The sequence below is a fragment of the Numenius arquata genome, chromosome 2 (genome assembly GCF_964106895.1).
Source record: "Numenius arquata chromosome 2, bNumArq3.hap1.1, whole genome shotgun sequence".
NCBI classification, from domain to species: Eukaryota; Metazoa; Chordata; class Aves; order Charadriiformes; family Scolopacidae; genus Numenius; species Numenius arquata.
Window position 1 is genome coordinate 6393063 of NC_133577.1, and position 20613 is coordinate 6413675.

At 39.7% G+C, this 20613-nt stretch overlaps 1 protein-coding gene across 8 annotated transcripts in view; it reads right to left on the reverse strand.

Moving 5' to 3' along the window:
* The window catches only part of REPS1 (RALBP1 associated Eps domain containing 1), a 62382-nt gene extending 41836 nt beyond the window's left edge, over positions 1–20546 (reverse strand). For all 8 annotated transcript variants that reach the window (XM_074164307.1, XM_074164299.1, XM_074164281.1 and 5 more), the window contains exons 1-2: positions 20268–20546; positions 4004–4127 (exon numbers count right to left, since the gene is read on the reverse strand). In XM_074164307.1, coding sequence (XP_074020408.1) covers positions 4004–4127; positions 20268–20477 — 334 coding nt within the window. In that variant the 5' untranslated portion in view covers positions 20478–20546. The remainder of the gene's footprint in view (positions 1–4003; positions 4128–20267) is intronic.
* Between the last annotated feature and the right edge of the window lie 67 nt (positions 20547–20613).

Here is a 20613-nt window from a genome sequence, read left to right on the forward strand (position 1 = left end):
AGTGTGATTTCCAAGTTTCACCTACCATTTCTAGCACATATATAAAATTAGAGTCTTCATACAGAATAATGGTTCATGAGCAAAACATGTCACGTTTATATTTACAACAGATGATCTAGTCTTCCTGCAAAAACTACAACTATTGCTTAAACACATCGGCATACACCATTCTACAATAGAAGCCAAATTAGCTGGTATACTGGGATACAACTGGGAGCATTGTAACAGAGTAAGGTGATCGCAGAAACACCTATAAAGCAAAGTTGCTACAAGACCCTAGAAGGTCCTTAGCTTTATCTACCATGGCTCAGAGTTGTCTGATAGAAAAATGAGGCCATGTTAACTCTTCAATTTTTCGCTGCAAGATTTCTACCATTTTTCTAAATTCCAACCACAACTTTCTTACTGGTCCACTGTGAATACAAATAAATTGTGAATTTGCTATACAGCTCGCTTGGAAATTATTTTTCTAACACAAACCAAATTTATAAGCATGGCTCATATTTAATTTGTCTTGTTGACTGCTTACATCAGTTACTTTTGGTATTGAAAATGAGTCAGTGGTGCTACTAACTGTATTAAAATATCAGATGAAATTGCATATAGTTCATTACATAAAAGCTAAACATTAAACTGATCTGTATTTGAAGAGTGTCATTTGAATCCATAGTATTCAACAACTACAGACACCTTTATGTATCCACAGACACCTTTACATATCCAGTACTAAAGAACAGAGTTCCAGTAAGAACGAATTCTTGATTTAAGCCTCTGTCACTAAGCATAATGGTGCAACCAGCTTTCATCACAGGGCAGGAGGATGCAACAGCCTCTCTACTAAATTTGTGGTTACCCATCACATGGAAACACTGTTAAAGCAATTTCTGATGCCTTCCTCGGTCCTAGATGCCCATTTTCACATTAGCATTGTACACCATATGTTGCACTAGGAAAGTTCTTCAAGTAGCTAAACAGTGAGCTACAGCCAGACAGCAAGTGAAATAGTCATTGCATACAAGTGAGAATTTGGATGCTTGCAAAATGGGGTAACACAGACGCTAGAACATCCAACTGACACAGGGGAACAACCTATGAATCGGTTGTTCCAACATGAGGCTTTGGCATGAGATATCTAGCACTATTTCACAAAGTAAAATAGAGGGCTCACAAAGAACACAAAACACTCTTCTTTAAAAACAAGACTAGATAAATATAGGTCGTTTTGCTCTACTCTGTTTCTAAGTGGCCAATTGAAATCTGCCATTTTTACCCTTCTCCTCTGTCTTTGCAGCAGAAAAACTTTGTTTTAACACTGTATCTGTTACCACTCAGAATTCCCTCAATTATAAATGCAAGAGCTGTTATGAATGGAATTAAATCTTGATATTGAATAAATTAGAAAGATCTCCATGCTTTTTATGCCCACATCCTTGTTAACATTTTCTTCCTCCAAAAACTGTATTCCATACTTAGAAAACAAACATTACTTTGGAATAGACAGTGCTCATTAATTCCTCAATTTTTAGCTTCCTGGAAGGAAAATTTTCTGGGACAGCAAAGGAATAACAGATTTAGAGGCTTGTAGTATAACGACTAAAGCCAGTATTTTTACTACATTGCACATCTGAATAATCAAAAAAAGCACTTATTTAACTAAGAATCAACTAGATGTGTTGGATGGACTTAGTACTCGAAATGTGACTGTAGCCCCCACTCAGCAACTCACACAAAGCAAGCTGCCTGTCTACTGAAGAGAAACACACTAAAACAAAGGGCAAAAGAAACAAGCAGAGCAGTGAAAACACCAAGATAGGAACAAGTAACATTACGACAATCATTAAATAAAGCATGCATAGAATGCAGAGCTAAAAGGTGGATAAATATAAACTTTAACTAATTTTAAATGTTTTACTTCGAAGAGAGAAAGAGTATATGGTTTAGTTTTAGGATGGCTCTAACAGTTCCTCTTCAAGACCTCTTGGAGATGGACTGTGGGCAGAACCCAGCTGCCCAGGCTGCTGAACCACAGTTTTCAAAGGAAGGTAAACACAAGCTCAGAATCATTTTATGAGCCTTCAGCTTGCTGTATTTTAGCTGCTTAGTAGCTGCTACAACAACACTTGAATCATCCTAGGAGCAGGAACTTCAGAGACAGGACTGGAACCACTGCAACCAAGGCAACAGACAACCAAAGCTAAAAACAGTTAGGGTAAAAATAAATGTTCTGTCAATTGTACTTGTTCTATTTAGTAGGTTTGGAACCAGCTACAGAAAATTATTCCTAGAAGTCCAGAAACCATTAGAAGTATTTCTAGTATTGTCGTGAATCAAGGAAATGTATTCCATTATAGAAGTTCCAATGGCTACGTATTTTACAGCAGCCTGTTTTCTATTTTGGAATTAATTCCGTACCTGCATTTCAATTCCTTCCTTCAAATTTCTTCTGTTGTTTTTTTCTTGGTTTTTGTTTTGTTTCGTTTTGTTGTTGTTGGCGGTTTTTTGTTTGTTTGCTTGGTTTGTTTTTTTAAATAGCAAAGCTCCTTCCAGATAAGGTATCTTGCATTAAAATAAAACCAAGCATATAAAAACCCTGGAAAAAGCTACATACATTTTAGTCTTTACCTTCTTCAACAAGCATTTGATGAGAAACTCCACAATTGTTACATCAAGCCCCGGTTCTATCGGATATTAAGAGCTGAAGGTCCCTTTTCCAACTTTCTAATTCCAGGGCAATCTGCTACAGCTTGCTGAAGGTTTGGATTTGGGAACACTCATCAGGAAAACTAGGAAAACAGCCTATAAACATAGGGTGGCTTATGAGCAGAAAGGAACTTCAATACTAGCAAAATGTTAACTGAAACCATGCACTTTTCCAAAGAGCTACAAAAAAACCATGACAGTAGTATATACTGTTTGTACAAGCCTAGAATAAACATAACTATAGAAGTATACACTATGATTCTTTCCTTTTTTATAGCTTCGCCACATGCTTGAGTCCTATCAGATTGTTTTTAAGTGTCCTTAACTACTCTGTTTAATCTATATCCTTTAGACTAAGAAACTCCTAAACTTCATATTAACTACGAGCATATATAAATTATATCATAACATTTATTCTATAGACATCAAATCTAGTAGGGAAGTCACTAATGCAAAGCTGAGCTCTGACAATATTTTTGAGTTGCAAGTTGTGTACCGTGTTGCAAAGGGCTACAGTGGCTTAAAACTCACTATTTCATCTTCCTAAGTCTCTTTTCATCTTGCAGAGCAACACCGACGCGGATCCACTTATATCACTCAGAAGGCTGCAGTAGAGCCACATATCAGAGCTCCTTCTGCTGTTCTGAACCATCTTCTGAGAGTGAATCTGTCTCCTGTTCCTGTTTCACTGCCCACACCACAGTTGACCTTTGGAAAGTAGGATAACAGGTGTTTTGGCTGATAAGAGACTTCAAAGATCTTGTACTGGTCAGGTTTTTCGCTAGAAAAATCTTAAACCACTAATCTTCATATTTGCACTAAGAAGGGAGAAAACTGTCAAACCAAGTGCGAAGGAATGTGACTTTAGAAAAGATGACATTTATTGCAATCAAAGCTTCACAAACTCAGCAACTATAAAAGCCTGGAAATGTTGCATTCTTCTTTTCTTTCCAATTCACATTAGTCCTATTAGTACTTTATTCAGAGGATACAGCACGCAAGTTCTCATGTTAGTAACCTGTAGAATGAACTTGTACCTACATAATAGTCAGTAGTAGTTCATTTACCCCATGATGAACACAATATTTATTCAATAAGAGTAAGGTATTTCACCTCATATTTATTGCATAGTAAGAATACACTCCCTCATAGTCTCTCCACAATTATAAGTTTGCAACAGGTATAAAAAGACATACCACAGTAATTTACAAGGTTACTCTACAAGAATCCAAGAGTCAAGTATATGAATTCTGCTTCGCAATTAATTCCGCACCCCCCTGCCCCCCCCAATCCCATTATTTACCTGTATTTAAGCTTTCCACTCTTAGAGGGAGACCAGATTGGGCCACAGCAACAAGCTTCAAAGCAATGTAAAATTGACTTCTTCCGAAATAGCCAAGTCTTGTTGCACCACAGAGCTCCATAATCTGAAACAAAACATGTAGTTACTCTACAAAGAAATTTAAAACACACTCTACAGAAATGACTTCATACATTTAAGAGCAGCATGCCTTGCATTCAATGCTTGTAACTACTTCCTATACACAATCATGCAGTAACACCTTCATGTGCATTCTCCAAATATTATGTGACAGGAGTCAGAGTATGGGATTCCTCACAACCATCAAAAGCACAAAGTCTAAAACTTAAGGTTTTCCCAATTATGTACCTTTCCTTTCATCTGTATTCTAGAGGTTCTACGGAGCTGATGTGAGGTAGAGTAAGAGAGTAACTAGGGTCATTTTCATTAAAAAAAACAAAAACAAACCAACCAAGAAAGCACATACTAAACATCCTACGCCACTATTAGCTCCTCCATAGCAGCTATATTCAGTAACTGCAATAATATTACATTGTCAGATGTAATCCAGAAACACAGAATGAAGACATTCAAATAATTCTCAGATGAAATTGAACAGTGTGTTACTGCCCAAGTTACAAAAATGATCTGTCCCCAAATTTCTCCCTGAAGAATTTCAATTATAAGGTTAGAATTTATAAAAAGTAAAAAAGCTAGACAACTGCAAAAGATACCTTCCAGCCCTTTCTGATACAGGCTTGCTATATCTCAACTTATAAAACAAACCTATGAAGCATTCATTCACAACACAAAGTAGCCATACATATGCATGGATGTCAGCATTACAGGAGAATGCAGAACTTTAGGTTCTCCAAACAATGTCACTGATGCTGTTTCATTTAAGAAATACAACAAAGAAGTGGTGTTATCTTATTCCCTTTTCTTGCCCTGGTGTTCTATATAATGGAAAGGTGGTTTTGTCTTCTGTTATGAATTTTGAGAAACATTGGTCCCTCCAGACAGCAGCCAGGTACTCAAACATGCTGACTGACACTCCTCCACATCGAAGACCTGCAAACTTGCTGAGGGTGCATTCCTGCTTGTGCCAGGTCACTGATAAGATACTAACAATGACATGTTCCAAATCAGATCCTCCGAGCTCAATGATCCAGACTATCTTTTTCTCTACCTACCAGACTGTAATGTTCCAGATGAGACACAAGGATGCCCCCGGACACCATGGTGAAAGCCTTCTTGAAGTCAAGGTAGATGATACACTTTTTCTCTCCTCAACCACAGTTCTAGTCTTTCCATCACAGCAGACAATCTGGTAACCTTGGTAAATCCATGCTTGCTAATCCTAATTACTGTTTTCACCTTCACATGCCTAGAAATGGCTTCCAAGCAGACTTGTTACACAATTCCTCAGGGACCAAAGTGCAGCTGACCAGCCTGCAGTTCCCCAAGTCAATCTTCCTGCCCATCCTGAAGACAGCTGCAACTTGTCTTTCTCCAGTCACTGAGGTCCATCCCTGATCTCCACAACTATTCAAAAAGAAAGATGGCTTGCAAGGACATTAGCTAGCTGTCTCAGCACCCTCAGAAGCATCCCATGAACTTGGTATTTCTCATGAGATCCATCAATCCTTTTGCAGTACAACTAGTTTCTCTCCTCCTTCAATCCCATCTCCAGGCACAAAGGCCCACGAGACCTTGTCTGTGAAGATCAATGCAGAGAAGGCACTGAGAATCTCAGTCTCACCTACATCCACCAGCACTAATTTCTCTTCTCACCCTTCCTACTGGAGTCTCAAGTTCTGTTTGGCAAGTCCCGTCTTTTGACACATCTGCTCATTTTCCTAACTGCTGGGATGGATTGTTATTGGACTCAGAGAAAGCTGTCCTGAAAGATTTTCTGAAGGGCAGAGGAGCCCTGCTTGCAGGCAAGTTCCAACTGAAAAAGACAACTACATTTTCACATAGCAGCAACTGAACGACATGATCCATGAGGAGTTAGTCTGTACGCTTCAGCGTTGCTGAAAAAGGAAATAAGACTTTAGTATCTGCGTACGATCAAACAGTTGAGCTAGATATGGCTCAACAAGAAGCTGCTTGAGTATTTCCTTCCCATGCACCAGGATTCTAGGGCCTCCTGAAAATAAGCTGTTGCAAAACCTGTCACAAGAAGGCGTGGGAAGTTGACACACACTTAGTCCCAGAGAAGTCCCAAGAGGATCAGCAGGTCTCAGGCTGTGCATGCAGCTCAGATCCTGCTGCACAGAACCAGCTGCATTAAATCATTTGGCTATGGCTGCATTACATTCCCACATGGTCCCACAGCACCTGTGCTACTTGTAATTTCCCATTGTAGTATATTTGCAGCATGGTGTCTATACATAAGTCAGAGGGTAACAGAGCATTTTCTAAAGTTCATTAACTAAAACGATTCAATACAGTTGAATACAATACATTAGTTTCAATAGGCTGGTTGGACTACAAAAAGCTCCACGAGGAAAGAAGTGACAGTGTAAACTGACAAACAAAAACTTTGAGGCATAAACATCTAAAATAAATTGCCTGTACCCAATCTAACACCAAAAATAATCACACTAAGTTTAAATAACTGGCAGCACTAAAGCTGTGGAGACTCAAGAGACAGGTAGCGATCAAATCCAGGGCAACAGCAAGAGCAATTTCTTTTTTTAAAGCACTGTACCCTGCAAGATTGATGAACATCCATATACTTTACTACACCCCACACAGAAAAAGCTTGTGGACCCAGTGGCCTAGCACTGACAGATAAATAACTGAGCAGACTCTGGAAAAGCTTCTTATGAAAGGAAGCACTGACACAGGCATTTGGAGCCTATGGAATCATTAGGCAGTAATGGCTTTGGGCAATTTCAAAGACAGCACTGGACTAGAAATTATCTTGTTTGGAGCTAGTCAGTACTGCCAGATTGAAAAAAACTTCAGTTAAAAACTGAATTAATAAATAAGCTACCATAGCAGATAAGTATTAGAAGGGAAAGACAAGCATGGATTCAAAGTAAATAGATATAAATGTAGAAAATACACCAGATCTAAGTATCAAGGAAAGGAAGAAGCTAAGGATAAAAAAAAAAACCAACCACCCTTAAAAAAAAAAAACAAAACGCTTATGCTGCTGAACAAGTTTCTGCCAAATCCACCCATAGGGAGCTAAAGGAGTCCTCCATTTCAAACACAGAATATAACACAATCAGAAACATGACTGAAGGTTGAGTAAAATCATTAAATGCAAACATCTAAGCGAAGACTCCTCTGCTGAGTGACAGCATGCTCAAACATACACAAAACAGCCTACCTATAATCTCCTTGGAGGAGGATTTAAACATTCAACAGGTAAGAAGCTATACAGATGGGGGAGGGAGAATGGAATAATAATAAACAAAATAATCAAGGGATTGCTTCTCTAAGATTTATGTTTAGGGTTTTCATCTTCTTCAGAAGAGAGAGGATGAGGAATTTCCTTAAACTCTTCAAGGAATGCACAGCCATCTTCAAGACAAAATGCTCCACGACCATTTTCATCTCCCTAGATGTGAAGATCCTGAGATCACACTACTGCAATTAACCAGATTAATGCAAACAACTCTGTGAAGCTCCAGAATTGCTGGAAGCTGTTGATACAAAAAAAACCAAACTTCAGTGCAGTAGCTGTAAATTATGAAATTGCACACTGTCATCGTACTGCAAAGAAGTAACAGCAGCATCAACAGTATCAGGAGTTGCTGCAGATCAGACCCGCATAGGAAGCTGTATGTTGACAAAGGGCAGTGTTTCAAGCACATACCTTCTACAACTCTTGCAGGCTTTAAATAAGAGGTCCTTGAACTTGAAAAGGTTTGTGAAACAAAAAAATTAAGACTTGAGAACCTTTAGAAATTCCAGGTGACGTGGAGCAAATCACATTTCTATCCAACGTGGTGAAATGCACTTTCCGGAACACAGAAAACCTCCATGGGAGAGTCCTTCCAGAATATCACACTCCCCCTGCCTGTCGGGTTTTTCTACAAGGCAAATCAAGCCCATTGTCTGTAAACATTATTCATGCAAAAGTACAACAGTATTTAAAAGCAGGGGTGACTTCAGTGATAAAACTATAAGTGAAGCAACACGCATGCCACCTACATAGCAAAGATAAAAACATTTCAGCTGCTTGGAAAGAGTTACTGAAGCACCTACTGTGCCATACCAGAGGGTGGTAAAAGGCAAGACCTTAAGACAACTTTTGAAGGCTGGAAGTTACAATACACATGGTGTATGCTGACAGGAGGAAGGCATGAACAAAGTCAAAGGAGGACCTCCTGTGTCACCTCATCCAAACTAGGACATTAACCTAAGTCTATCCAATAAAAATAAGAAAAAGAAATATATTAAAAAAAAGTCACATCATGCTACAAAGCAAGAAAGAACTGGGATTCAGAATACATGTTTTGGTCCTGATTTTATTAACACAATTCTTAATTTGAGGTGTTCTAGTAGTCCTACTGTGATTTGGCAGGAATTTTCATGCTTGTATTGTCGGTATAAGACTTTTTTTTTTTTAACTAATAAACAGAAAGAAACCCTATGTACAATCACAGAATAATTGAGCTTGGAAAGGTCCTCTGGAGATCATCCACTTCACTACCCATGCTCAAAGCAGGCTCAACTCCAGCAGGTTCCTTAGGACCACGACCAGTTGGATTTTGAGTACATCCAAGGAGGGAGACTCTACAATATCTGTGAGCAACCTCTTCCAGTGTTTGATCCCCCTTACAGTAAGAGAGTGTTCTCTTATATTTAAATGAAACAATCACCATGAACAATAGCATATAAATCATACACCAGAGGTACAAAACAAGTTATCACATTCATTTTACATATTGGATAAAAACCTGAGTTAAACCAAACCATATGAATATACTTGTGCTTCAGTTTTTAGCACATGATTTTTGAGTTCTACTGTGCATATTGACAATAACCTTTTAACAGAAAACAAGCAATACATTTTTAAAAAGCTAATGGTTTACTTCAGATAAAAAAGGTAAAAAAGAATAACTTACATTCACTTTTAGGTTATTTAACAAAACCTTAACCGACCAGATTGATTTTGATTCACAGTTTAAAACGAGAAACATTATCATATCAACAATGTTATTTCTGCATCTCCTAAGAAACAATTGACAAGAATTCTAAAGCTCTTTGCAAACTTAAGCATTAAACAGATATGACAGGATGTTTTCCAAATTAAAAGTTTATTGGAATACAGCCTCAAATTGGGTACTAGAATATGTTGTCCTACAAAGGTGCTTGCCTGAAGTCATGTAATTCACGCATCTCAGCTACAACAAAAATTAACCGTTACCTCTACAGTATAGTATAATCTGGGAATGTGTAAGGGAAGCTGAAAAAACCCACTTCCTAAACATTGCTACTGTAGCAGAAAAAACAACCCTGACCATCACTACATATCAAAGACTTATGGAAAAACTCCATTGCCCTTTTTTTCTAAATTGAATACATTTTTTTTTCCCCTAACAATTCGCTACCTTCTAATCTTGTTACTCTCCAACCACCATTCAATAGATCAAATCCTGTCACTTCATTTATCTCAATCTGTCTCACTAATTACAGACCACAGCCTGACACAGTTTTCTAACTACAGTCTCTCATCTATCATCAACTGGACAAAGCAATACTGATTAGTTATTCATCAAGAATTTTTAACTTTTCTTCAGAAAAATCTCACTCAACAGGTAGCTTCTAAGATGCAACAGTTGTTGACAGCGCTGCGTAGCAGGAACAGGACAGAGAACTGACAAAGATCCTTCTTTTGATGAGTTATTTTTAACCAAGTCAAGCCTCTGACCCAGTTCTCTGCAAGGATCCACAAACCTTGGCACGTGGCAGCACACAAGAAAAAAATTGGAAATGGGACAAAAAAATGCCGCTAAAAACCTGTTCAAGTATTGCTCTGAATTCTATCTTTCAGCACAAATAGCAGTATATGACAAACATTTAAATAGGCTTACACCTACCCGAAGATCATTTGCAAAACGCATTTATGAAGGATATCGAGAACTGCTATATTTGATTCAGTAAGTGTGAAGTAGGAAACGTTATTCTTGCTGTTCAGCACATGAACATTACCTCTAATACATACATTTATCTGATCAGGTACTTAAGAGGCACAGTAGTAAATGTACTTAATTAGTTGATACTAAGAACTCCCAGGCACAGGGTATATTTGGGACATTGTACTTCATTGCATAACGAATTGTAAGGTCTTCCTTTTAAGTCTAACTGACTGTTCCATGAAGATGGATCTCAGTCAATGCCACAAACCTGGCTTCAGAACAGAGGCCTTTAAAGAAATAAAACCAATAGTATTGGAGGACTTCCAAGACAACACACACTCTCTGGCAGTGAACTATTTTAAGTCTCCTACTGTCTGAGCCTCTCCTAATACTTCTCCACCCTTCATTTTCACACTGCACGTATCCAGTGGAAGCCTACTGCTAAAACACCAACAAGAAGAAAAAACTACTCATCAGCTCTGAAAATTAATTCTCTATAGATACTTAGAACTAAACTTTTCCATTCTAAGGCCATTTTGAGATTCAAACATACTTCTGTTTCAATCAAATGACATTTCAGAATTAATCACATCAGAAAGAAAGAAGTTAATTAGCTGGTCAAAAAAAATGAACCAGAATTTTAAGCCTCAGAAATTATTCTGCCCCTGTACTTTGGGATATGTTTTACAAGGATGTCCACTCCCTGAGTAAGGGTTGGCAAATTTGGAGTCACACTTTCACTCTGTTAATAGAAAAGCAGCAGACAAAAAGCAATGAAAATTCAAGATTTATGACAGATGTACATAATAAATACGTAACTTAAGTGAATGTGTTGAACACCACAAACACACACAAAAAACCCACAGAATTTTCACCTACTGTAGCAATTTTTGAACCATTTATATTTTATGTCATTCCTAACCTCAACCCACTCAAAAAGGGGACTGCAGCATCTCCTGTTGTTCCTAGCAGCATGTACGTTCATGGTGGATTAGCCTCACTTATCAAAGACAATTCCTAATGCAGTAGCTTTGATTTTTCCGTTTGCAATCACTTTGTAGCTTTGCTAACAGCTCCTGCAACAGCTGTTACAAGCCAAACACATGAATCTTACCTGCAGAGCTCCACAGCTCTCTAGGAGCCAGTGGTTCCCTTCTTAATTTGGTATTACATGGTAACCACCATCAGCTAATCCACAAAGATGAGGTAGAAGCACCCTACATGCAACTACAAAGAAGTTCAGTATATTGATTCAGAGGGGCCCTTTCTCCAAAGATCTAGACTGTCCTAATCAACTAGAACTTGTAAACATATTATTGTCAAGTACCCTCAAAAAGAGGACAGAATAAACAAGCCTATTCCTTTCTGACACATTTAATAGCACCAACAAAGGAAAATCCAGACAGCGAGATCAACACTCAGTAGAAAGCAACTACTATCCTCCCAAGTAAAAAGTCATAGCTGGAAGACCTCAAGGCAGAGTTATATCTGCTTGCATTAAGATTCTCTCTACTGCTGTTTTTCTGGCAGAGTAGGTGCTCGTGAGAAAAGTGCCTTATGAGCAGTAATGGTAATAAAGCAGCAAGAAAAACTGGAAATTAAAAAAAAACCACACACAAAACAAAAAACACCAAACCTGAAGCAGAAAAATACAGCCTGGGAACCTACAAGAACCATTTTAAAAGAACCTCTCTTTATGCATCAAGAATTAAAAAGGAGATATTCCACATACCTGTCTCCTCTTCCTATGCAATTGTACATTACTGCTTACCCCAAACAGCTCCTCCCACCTCTGCTCTCAGCTGCATAGTTCCCCATTTCTGAGCGCTAACTGTTGCTCATCTGGCTGATCACACAATACAATCGCCGCACTCAGTAAGTCAGCAAAAAGTTCCTGTGTCAGTCACCTGCTCTTTTATTAAACTCAATCTGTCTGCTGTATGACCAACGGACACCTCAGCAGCTACAAGATACATGGGAACATATGGCTGGTAGCAACAGCTTGTTCATTTGACTCTAAACTCTTGTAAGGCTGCAGCTTCAAGAAAGTTGCGTGCTTTGCATCTACAAGGGGCAGAAAGGGTTGAAATTAGGCAACTGAACAGAACATCAAAGCAAGAGCACTTGCAACTCCACCTTCTTTGCCTTGCCCAAAGAAACCCTCCTTAGAAAGGAAAGATATGTTCACGTACCAGACTGCCAAGAATTGCTCTCAAAACAAGGGTGTCTCCTTTCTCCTGGTGGTGCCATGAAGAGTTCAAACAATAGGAGATGAAGAAACACACTTAAGCAAGAACTGTCAATGCCTGAGCCAGTCTGTGACTATTTGAGACTGCAGGATGACCCTGCAACACTCAAGTGGTTGTATTTTCTGAACAAGAAGTAGCAGCTGAAGTGTCCATGTAAGTGCCAAGAAAGCATCTAGCTTCAGCAGGTATTGGAGGGGTATTTTACAGCAATAATATATTTAGTATTTCAAATTATTATTCCATTAACAAATAATGCAAGGGAGATCACATGGATGTTCTTACTGTGGATGCTCCTGCCATGCAGCATTGTTGAATATTTTTCCCGCAAAATTTCTACTTAGGTGCTAAATGCTTCAGACAGTAGCATTTATAAGATGTTTTGATTTCTTTTGGACTTCCAGTGACTGATATCCCTTGCTAAAAATGAATTTCTTACTTTTTTTACTTTAGTATTTTCTCCACACATCACCTTTCATCACTATACCAGAACAAAGCTGAGACAAAAAAGCCTCAAAGATGAACACAAGTTTCTGGGGTCTTTTTTCCTAACGTAAAATGAAGATTTATGGCCTTCTCTAATCCCAGAATTAGTGGTTCTGCTGTGGCCTGGCCAAATAGGATTGCTCAGAGCACTTCCATGCAAGTCTACCTGAAGCTTCTGTGCCCATTACTTTACACTGCTTTCCCATCTCAATCTGTTTTCCTCTGAGCATCGATCTGACCAGTGTTGATTAGTTACCTAGCTTTGGTAAGTAGCTTTGGCACTACTCTCCTCCCAATAAAGCCTTTACAAGTCTTAACAACGTGTCTATCAAAGTTTAAACAGACCTGAGTTAAAATTCTATAAATTGCACATTTACAGAGCTATATTTGAGACAGCTGCTAACACTAGGTCTTAAACGATTTAAGACATTTTAATTCAGAAAAAAACAAGTGGTACACGCTATTGCTATTAAGAAGTCTATTGAGAACAGACTTTTCTACAAAATTCCCATCTAATAGTCTAAAGCAGAACTTCTCTGAAGAAGAAAGTTGGCACCTACTGCTAAATTCTACACAGCTCTGTCATGGTCACCCTTTTCTGGGGTAAATGAAAGGCGTATTTGAAACGGAGTCTACTAATTTCTCTGTTACCATACTTCAGGAGCATTTTAGACATCAGAAGTCAATCATTCCAGAAGTTCAGGTCAGACTGCCATCTTTTCCAAGTCCTTTAACCTATCAAAACACAGTTCCTATACACAGACAGGCATTTTTTGTATAACAAGTACAGGGGATGATTTAACTCTTTAGACCTAACCCCAGTTGGAAAAACAAGCAAGTGACAAACACGATTACCAACTTAGTATGTTATTTTAAAAAGAATGACACACCACTGGCTTAATAATATCCCTATGATCTAAGGAAATGGTAAAGGAAAAAGAACAAGTGGGAAATATAATCATTACTGGAACTCCAGCAAGAAAAATCTGATAGCCAACATACTGCTCCTGCACTCACTTCTGACTTCAAACTCTTTTAAGCAAAGGGCAGAACTCCAATTTGAAGTCTAGGCATTCTACAAGAAGGACTACTCTAAACAGCAAATATTTATGACCTAATAGGCATGAAACTTGTCTGTAAGGACTAGTATTTTGAAAGCTCCCAAATATAATTGAAAAGTCATAGAGACAGCTAAGTCCTATAATATCTGCAGCAATATTTATTGAGGATTAGACTAAGCCAAAGGCACGTTTGACAATTTTCAAAGACAGTGGGTGAAGTGCTCAAAACTTCTAATACCAAAGATGATTCTTTTGTATCGATGATGAAAAAGATCAGGTTTACCATCCACAATTTTGTACAGCTAATTTCATTTTAAGACAGCTGTATTTGCCAAGGGCCCTGATATTTCTGAAGAGATCTTAAAATTCTATCCAGTGGTGTGGGAATGGACGTTAATAATCCCTGCTGTCATCTGACTGCACATTTAAAAAGAAAAATATAAACTGCTTTCAAACAAAGCTGAGCTGTGATACTTGAAATTAGCTGAGTGCTGTGCTGGCATATGGAATTACGAAGGAACTATTTACTATGTAAGTGACTACACAGTTTGAATGCCAGTCAATTACACTGAGAAATCAGCTGAAAACAAATGTAAATTTAACAGACCTAATCTACAGCCCTAAAGTTTTGCCAGTAACTTCCTGCCTTTCGTTTCAAAAACAATGATTATTCTCTGACTAAACGCTGCTGAGATATGAGACTACTCAAGCTAATTAACCGTAAAGAGAAAACAATTTGCAGCCCACTGCAATCTCTGTGAAGGTAACTCTAAAGTAAACATTTTTACCAGAAATGTGCAGAAAACTCAAAGCACAGTTCACAGGATGCAAAACAGACTAAGAGCAATTTCTCACACTAGCAGAAAGTAGACTGCTTATATACCTCATCATTACAGAGAAACAAAACTAACCTACTGCTCAGATGAGAGGAAAGAAAAATACTCTATTACAGTAACATTTGAGGGGAAAAAAACCACATAATTCACAAATTGGATATTCTTAACTGCTGATCCAGGTACTGTTTGTATTTACAACAGATTTTCTAACAGTTCTTATTTCCTAAACAAGAACAGAGATACAGCACAATATACGGACAAACATCCTTTAAATATATAAATACTATATATAAATGTTATATATACATTACATATGATTATAATCCTAAAAGGCTACAGACTTACAAGCTTTGTTTTGTTAGCTCAGGCTAACAAAATATTAAGAACGAGTAAGAAAAATGCTATCGTTACACATTTCTACACTGGAAAAATGCCTTGGGAAGAACCCGTTGCGAATATTGCTTCAGAAGAAATCTAATTTATTTTAAAATTTCATGTAAAAAAAGCTGTAAGCTTCAAAATAAAAAACTATAAACCCAAAATATATGGACTGCATTCAATTAAGTGATCTCTTTTTAAAATTTTGACTTGTTTGCAGATTAGGTAAAGCTCAGTATTAGGAGAGAAAAGCTTTTTACACTGTGTACATTTCTTTTAAAGATCTGAAAGTGCTGTGTATTTTTAAATATACACTGAAAGGAGGGCATGAGATTTGCAGGGTATAAGGATTTCTAACTTCTTACCCCCCCAGCTCTGAAAAAAGATAATAAATTCAGCAAATTAAACAGGACGAGGTTGAGTCTTCTGCACATCACCACCACACAGGTAATCCTAAGCATGGCTCAGCTTCCATTTGCAGTTGGCATGTAGTAAATTCTACTGATTTGATAAACAGGTACTCTTTGTGTAGAAAAATGCACTGAAACACTAAATGCAACAACAGAATGACTGTTAACAAGTTTGTATTTTCTTAGATCCCTTTCTCTCAACACCCGTTCTCCAACAAAGAAGCCAAAATTTTAAATCAAGAACCTGCGATTTTGTTTTGCTGTGTTCTGCCCATGGATCATAGTTCCAATTATAATTGCACTGCATGCCACAGATGAGCTCTGACATCTGAGGAAACCACCATTCCATGTTCTCCGTTGCCTATATTTGCCAAAAGCTGTCACCCCAAGAACAACAGAAGACAGCATATGCCTGCACCTTAGCTGGTTTTCCGCACAAAAAATAAAAAAAAAAAGCTTGAAATTAGCTAACAAGACCCAAAAATAGGCTTTACACTAGGTTTTTAATGGGCTAGTGCAAGCATATTGTAATTGAAGAAACTGGGCATAACTGTATAATTCATCATCATTTCAAAGTCTTTCTAACACTAAATTAGAAGTCAGGTAATGTTGCGGTACAATGCCAACAATGAAGATGACAATTCATTTATTTTAGAGAAAGTTCATGAAAATACTCACATATTTGTTGTTTTATAGTAATGTGTTTTAAAGCAAGATGCCTTGATTCATTAATTTCAGACAAGTATCATATGCACAACTGATTTGCTTCTTTTCTATGATTCATAATCAAAGAGTGCAAGTTCATAAAACGTTCCGTGATTAAATCACCTAAATAAGAATTCTACAAACTGAACAAATGGGACAGCTATTATATTAATCCCATGCACACGTAACAAACTTCACAATACATTTTTTGGCTGACTGGAGCTTTTACAAGCGACTTCACCACCAGTACAGAGGCACCAAGAACCGGCTTTAATAGCAAATATACACTAGCGTTTTAGGGCAGATGCAAAACGTGCTTTTGAAGCCAATGAATGACCAGAAAGGTCATCCTCACTGCTCTGGGTCATACTGTGCAGCCACTCCAGAATAGGCAACTAGACTTCTTTTATACGAAGCTAAGCTAAAAGATACACCCTAGGAGTGTACCTAATGAATCTCAGCTAACATTCAGTCTACAGGATCAGGCCAGAACTTTATCAAAGGAATGCTTCTGAAATAAATACACAAGGAGGATGGCAGCTCCTCGGTATCACTTTTGTTGTGTCACACTACTTGCTGATACAAACAACAATGCATATACAACTAAGCCATGAGCTCAGGCAGCTGAGTGAAGTGAAAAATAACTTGACAAAACCCCCTAACTTTTGGCTGAACAAGTTCCCTGAACCAGCTCACTGTCAAACAAATGTCAGTGTCAGCACAAGGCAGCTCCAGCTTCTTGTGATTTAAGCTACCATAAAACCCATGCTAGGTCACAACTGAAATACCCAATTGCTCTAGAAAGAGGAAAGTTCTCCTCTTCCCCTCCATCAGCAAATGGTTTTGCTGCCTCCTTCCTTGTACCGGAACTGACATTAATTGAACCCCACTGTCAACTGATCCAGAGTTAAAATCACCAAAAAATTGTGATTAATTTTCTACCTGCACAGCCCCCAGTGCCAGCATACAACAGCATCGGACAGGCACTAATGTCTCTGCAAGGAGAAGCAGCAGCAGCACACAGCTGGGGGAAGATCAAACCACCTTCTTAACTCACCATTAGATTGGTTTAGCTGCAGTGTGAAACCACACCCTGAGAGCAATTTAAAGACTCATGTAACTGTTGTGAAGTAGCTGGACTTGCTATCCCAACACACGTACTTCTATTCACTGTTCTATGCAAATCTTCTACCTTCATGCTAATTTCAAGGATGTTCACAAAAAGGCAGAAATATGGGTTAATAAAGGCTGGTGTTCTCACATGTGCAGTCGAGGTTGTAACATAATTTGTGGTATTTCTGTTCTGGTAACAAGGCTGTCCTTTTGTAGATGTGTACTAAGTGGACGTACAGCTTTTCTTTTCCAGGGTTTTGTTGCTTTCTAAGCATATGATTTGTACACAGCAACCATAACTGTTTCAGTCTTCTATATGTTCATTTATTCCCATTTAATAGGCAGTTGACAGTGTCCCTTAGAGGCAGAAATGAAAATGATTAGGAACAATGAGCCACATGTGTTAACTTTTTCCTCCTGCAAGACAGATATCTCACATAAACACAAATCTTTGCAGGAAAAGTTGCATGTGTCCCCCGCCTTTCGACAACAGATTTGCAAGCAAAACAAACTGTGGGTCTAAAAATGCACACATTTGCATTTCCAACAGAATCAGTTCTGAATCATTCAAAGGTATCTACAGACCTGTAGTACTGCAGAGGAAAAACTTCAAGGTAGCTCCTTAGGACTACTTGTTCTCTGTGAGTATGAAGAGTGGTTACTTTGTACTATGTTTTGCACACCTACCTATGAAGGGACATAGCATTCATGTGACTAGCATTACACTTGTATTCCAGCGTTATATAAGAATTGGGTAACTGAGTCAAGTTCCTTGCCCTGCAAGCATCAGGTGCTTCAAACAGGTAAGAATATTTTGACCATGTGGTGCTGCAAAGTTCCACCTCCTTCACAGGGTTTTCTTATTCCTTAAGCTATATCACCTAGAGGTTTTAGTTACACAGTTGCAGCTTCCAAAGCATCAGATGCAATTTCCCTAGGAAGAACCCCCATCCAATGTATTCATGCCTGTGTTAACCGGAGGTACAGCCATACTTCAATATCATAGACTATAATTCAATTATAACTAGTTATAATAACTATTCAATATCATAGAATATCATTCAATACAACTAGCTTCTCTCCCTCACAAGTACAAGGTACTTCACAGGTGACCAAGAGTGACTGCACAAGATATTTGTAATGGGTCAGGCTGCTAAGGGCATTCTGACTTTCTTTGTATTATTTACAGTCTCATTCCTCAGGCAATCTAATATCTTGTTTGCCATTTTAACTGCAAAGTTTTCTTTGCGATCACTACAGTGATAAGCCAGGTCTGCTTCTTGAGTTAATTTATTTAGAACCCATGGAATGATGCCTGAGTAGCTTCTCTTCTTCAGATGCGATCTCCTTTGCAAGAAAATATCTGGCCTCCTCTGCACAGATAAGGATAAAAATCTTTGGCCACTGGTATTCTAAATTCCAAATCTTTCCAAGTTCTTGCATTAAATCCCTGCATAAAACAAAATCTCTAGCACTAGCCTACTTTATCCTTACAGTGATCCAGACAATTTTGATGGAAAATAGATTTTTAAATACAACAAATATGTAAACGTTCCCTTTCCTGGGATGATTTTTCTGAAACTGATTGGCCACATGCAAAAAGCAACAGGCCCTCGAGAAACCTCACTCATAATACTGAGCACGCAGACTCTCTCGCCATTAAGTCCAGTCTAGCAAGTCATCCAATAAGATTACTAGTTTTACCAGTAAGAATCATTTCTTATTCAGCCTTCTTCCACTTTTTTGCATCTTAAACTCATTTTAACTAACCAAGTTGCTCTTAGGAGCTCAAAGCACATCAACAGTATAACCCTAGTTAAGTGCAAGTACTCCCTTGAAATCACAGAATGCTGACATCTGTGTACTGTATTTCTGGCTACAGTAACTTTAATGCTTTGTTAAAAGCACTGCTTATCTCACTAGGCTGAGGATGAAACTGCATAAAAGGCAGCGGGGCTTTTTAGCTACAGTTTTACCCACAGCAGTTCAAAATACTACTTAAACTTTAAAGCATTCAACAATGACAGAGAGAACTGCAGAAGCAGCAAATTATTACAAATAGCTGTTCATAAGAACGATTCCCTGGCAATACTTTCCCCAAATAATTACACAAGGCACATCAGAGCAGACTGCCCCTTTTCTATGTTGGTAGCTCTGCAATACTGCTACACCTTTTAGCCGTAACCTGGCTGAGGAAGTAAGTGCTAAAACTGTGCACGTACATGTTGCAAATATGGGCCCGTGTCATTCTTACCACCGCATTTTTCATTGTTAGAAATGTTTTGATGACTACAAATAAGTTAATACCTGCCAGGAACTGATGTCCAAAAAAGACGGGGTGGCTTCGGTGAAGTGAATCAGCGTCATTAGCACCCACCGATACAAACCCAGATTTCCTCCGGTGTTGCTTTTCCCCAGCAGACGGTGGGACCAATCTCCCCCGCATCCCCAAAACGCTGTGGGGTTCTCACGCTCTGAACGGCCTCTGCCGACACGAAACAAACCAGACACTTCCCTACCAGTTGCTGGAGGTGGCCGGCAGAGATTACCAACAGCGATTACCAACAGCCCCTTCCTAACCTTGTAGCCAGAGGCCCCACAAGCGGGGGCCTTCTACAGCCATGCTCGGCGCAGCAACCGGGCTGCACCCCCCGCCCTCCCCTCTCCGCCGGGGAGGCTCAGCCTTCCCCTCCCGCCGGGGCTCAGGTGGCCGGACAAAGCTCCCCCAGCCCGCTGGAGGCTCCCGCTCCGGCCTCCCCGCCGCCGGCGGGACGACCCCCACCAGAAGGGCTGCCGGGCCGGGCAAGGGGGCGAGGGAGGCGGAGGGGAGGGGCGGTAGCCCCGGACGGGGCCATCTCGCCGCCGGCAGTCACGGCGGGGCGGTGCCCGGGCCCGCCGCCCCTGGGGGGTAGCCCACCGCGGCTATACCTGCATGACCACGTCGTTGGGCAGCTGGGCGGCGCGGAAGAGCTCCAGGACCCGCCCGTTGGACGCCACCTTCTTGGTGCTCTCGGTGTCGCAGTAGGAGAAGAGGTCGCAGTAGTAGCGCTGCTCCGCCTCGCTCAGCGTCAGGCCCTCCATCTTACACCCCGGCTCGGCTCGGCTCCGCTCCGCGCTGCCGCCGCCGCCGCCCCGCATCCAACGGCGGCGGCCGGGCCGGCGGGGGAGGAGGGGGGCGGAGAGCGCGCGGGGCCGCCTCACGCCGCCCGCGTCGGGGGGGGGGGGGTGGGGAGGTTAACGACGACGCCGCCGAGCGCCGCCCGCCCCAGCCAAC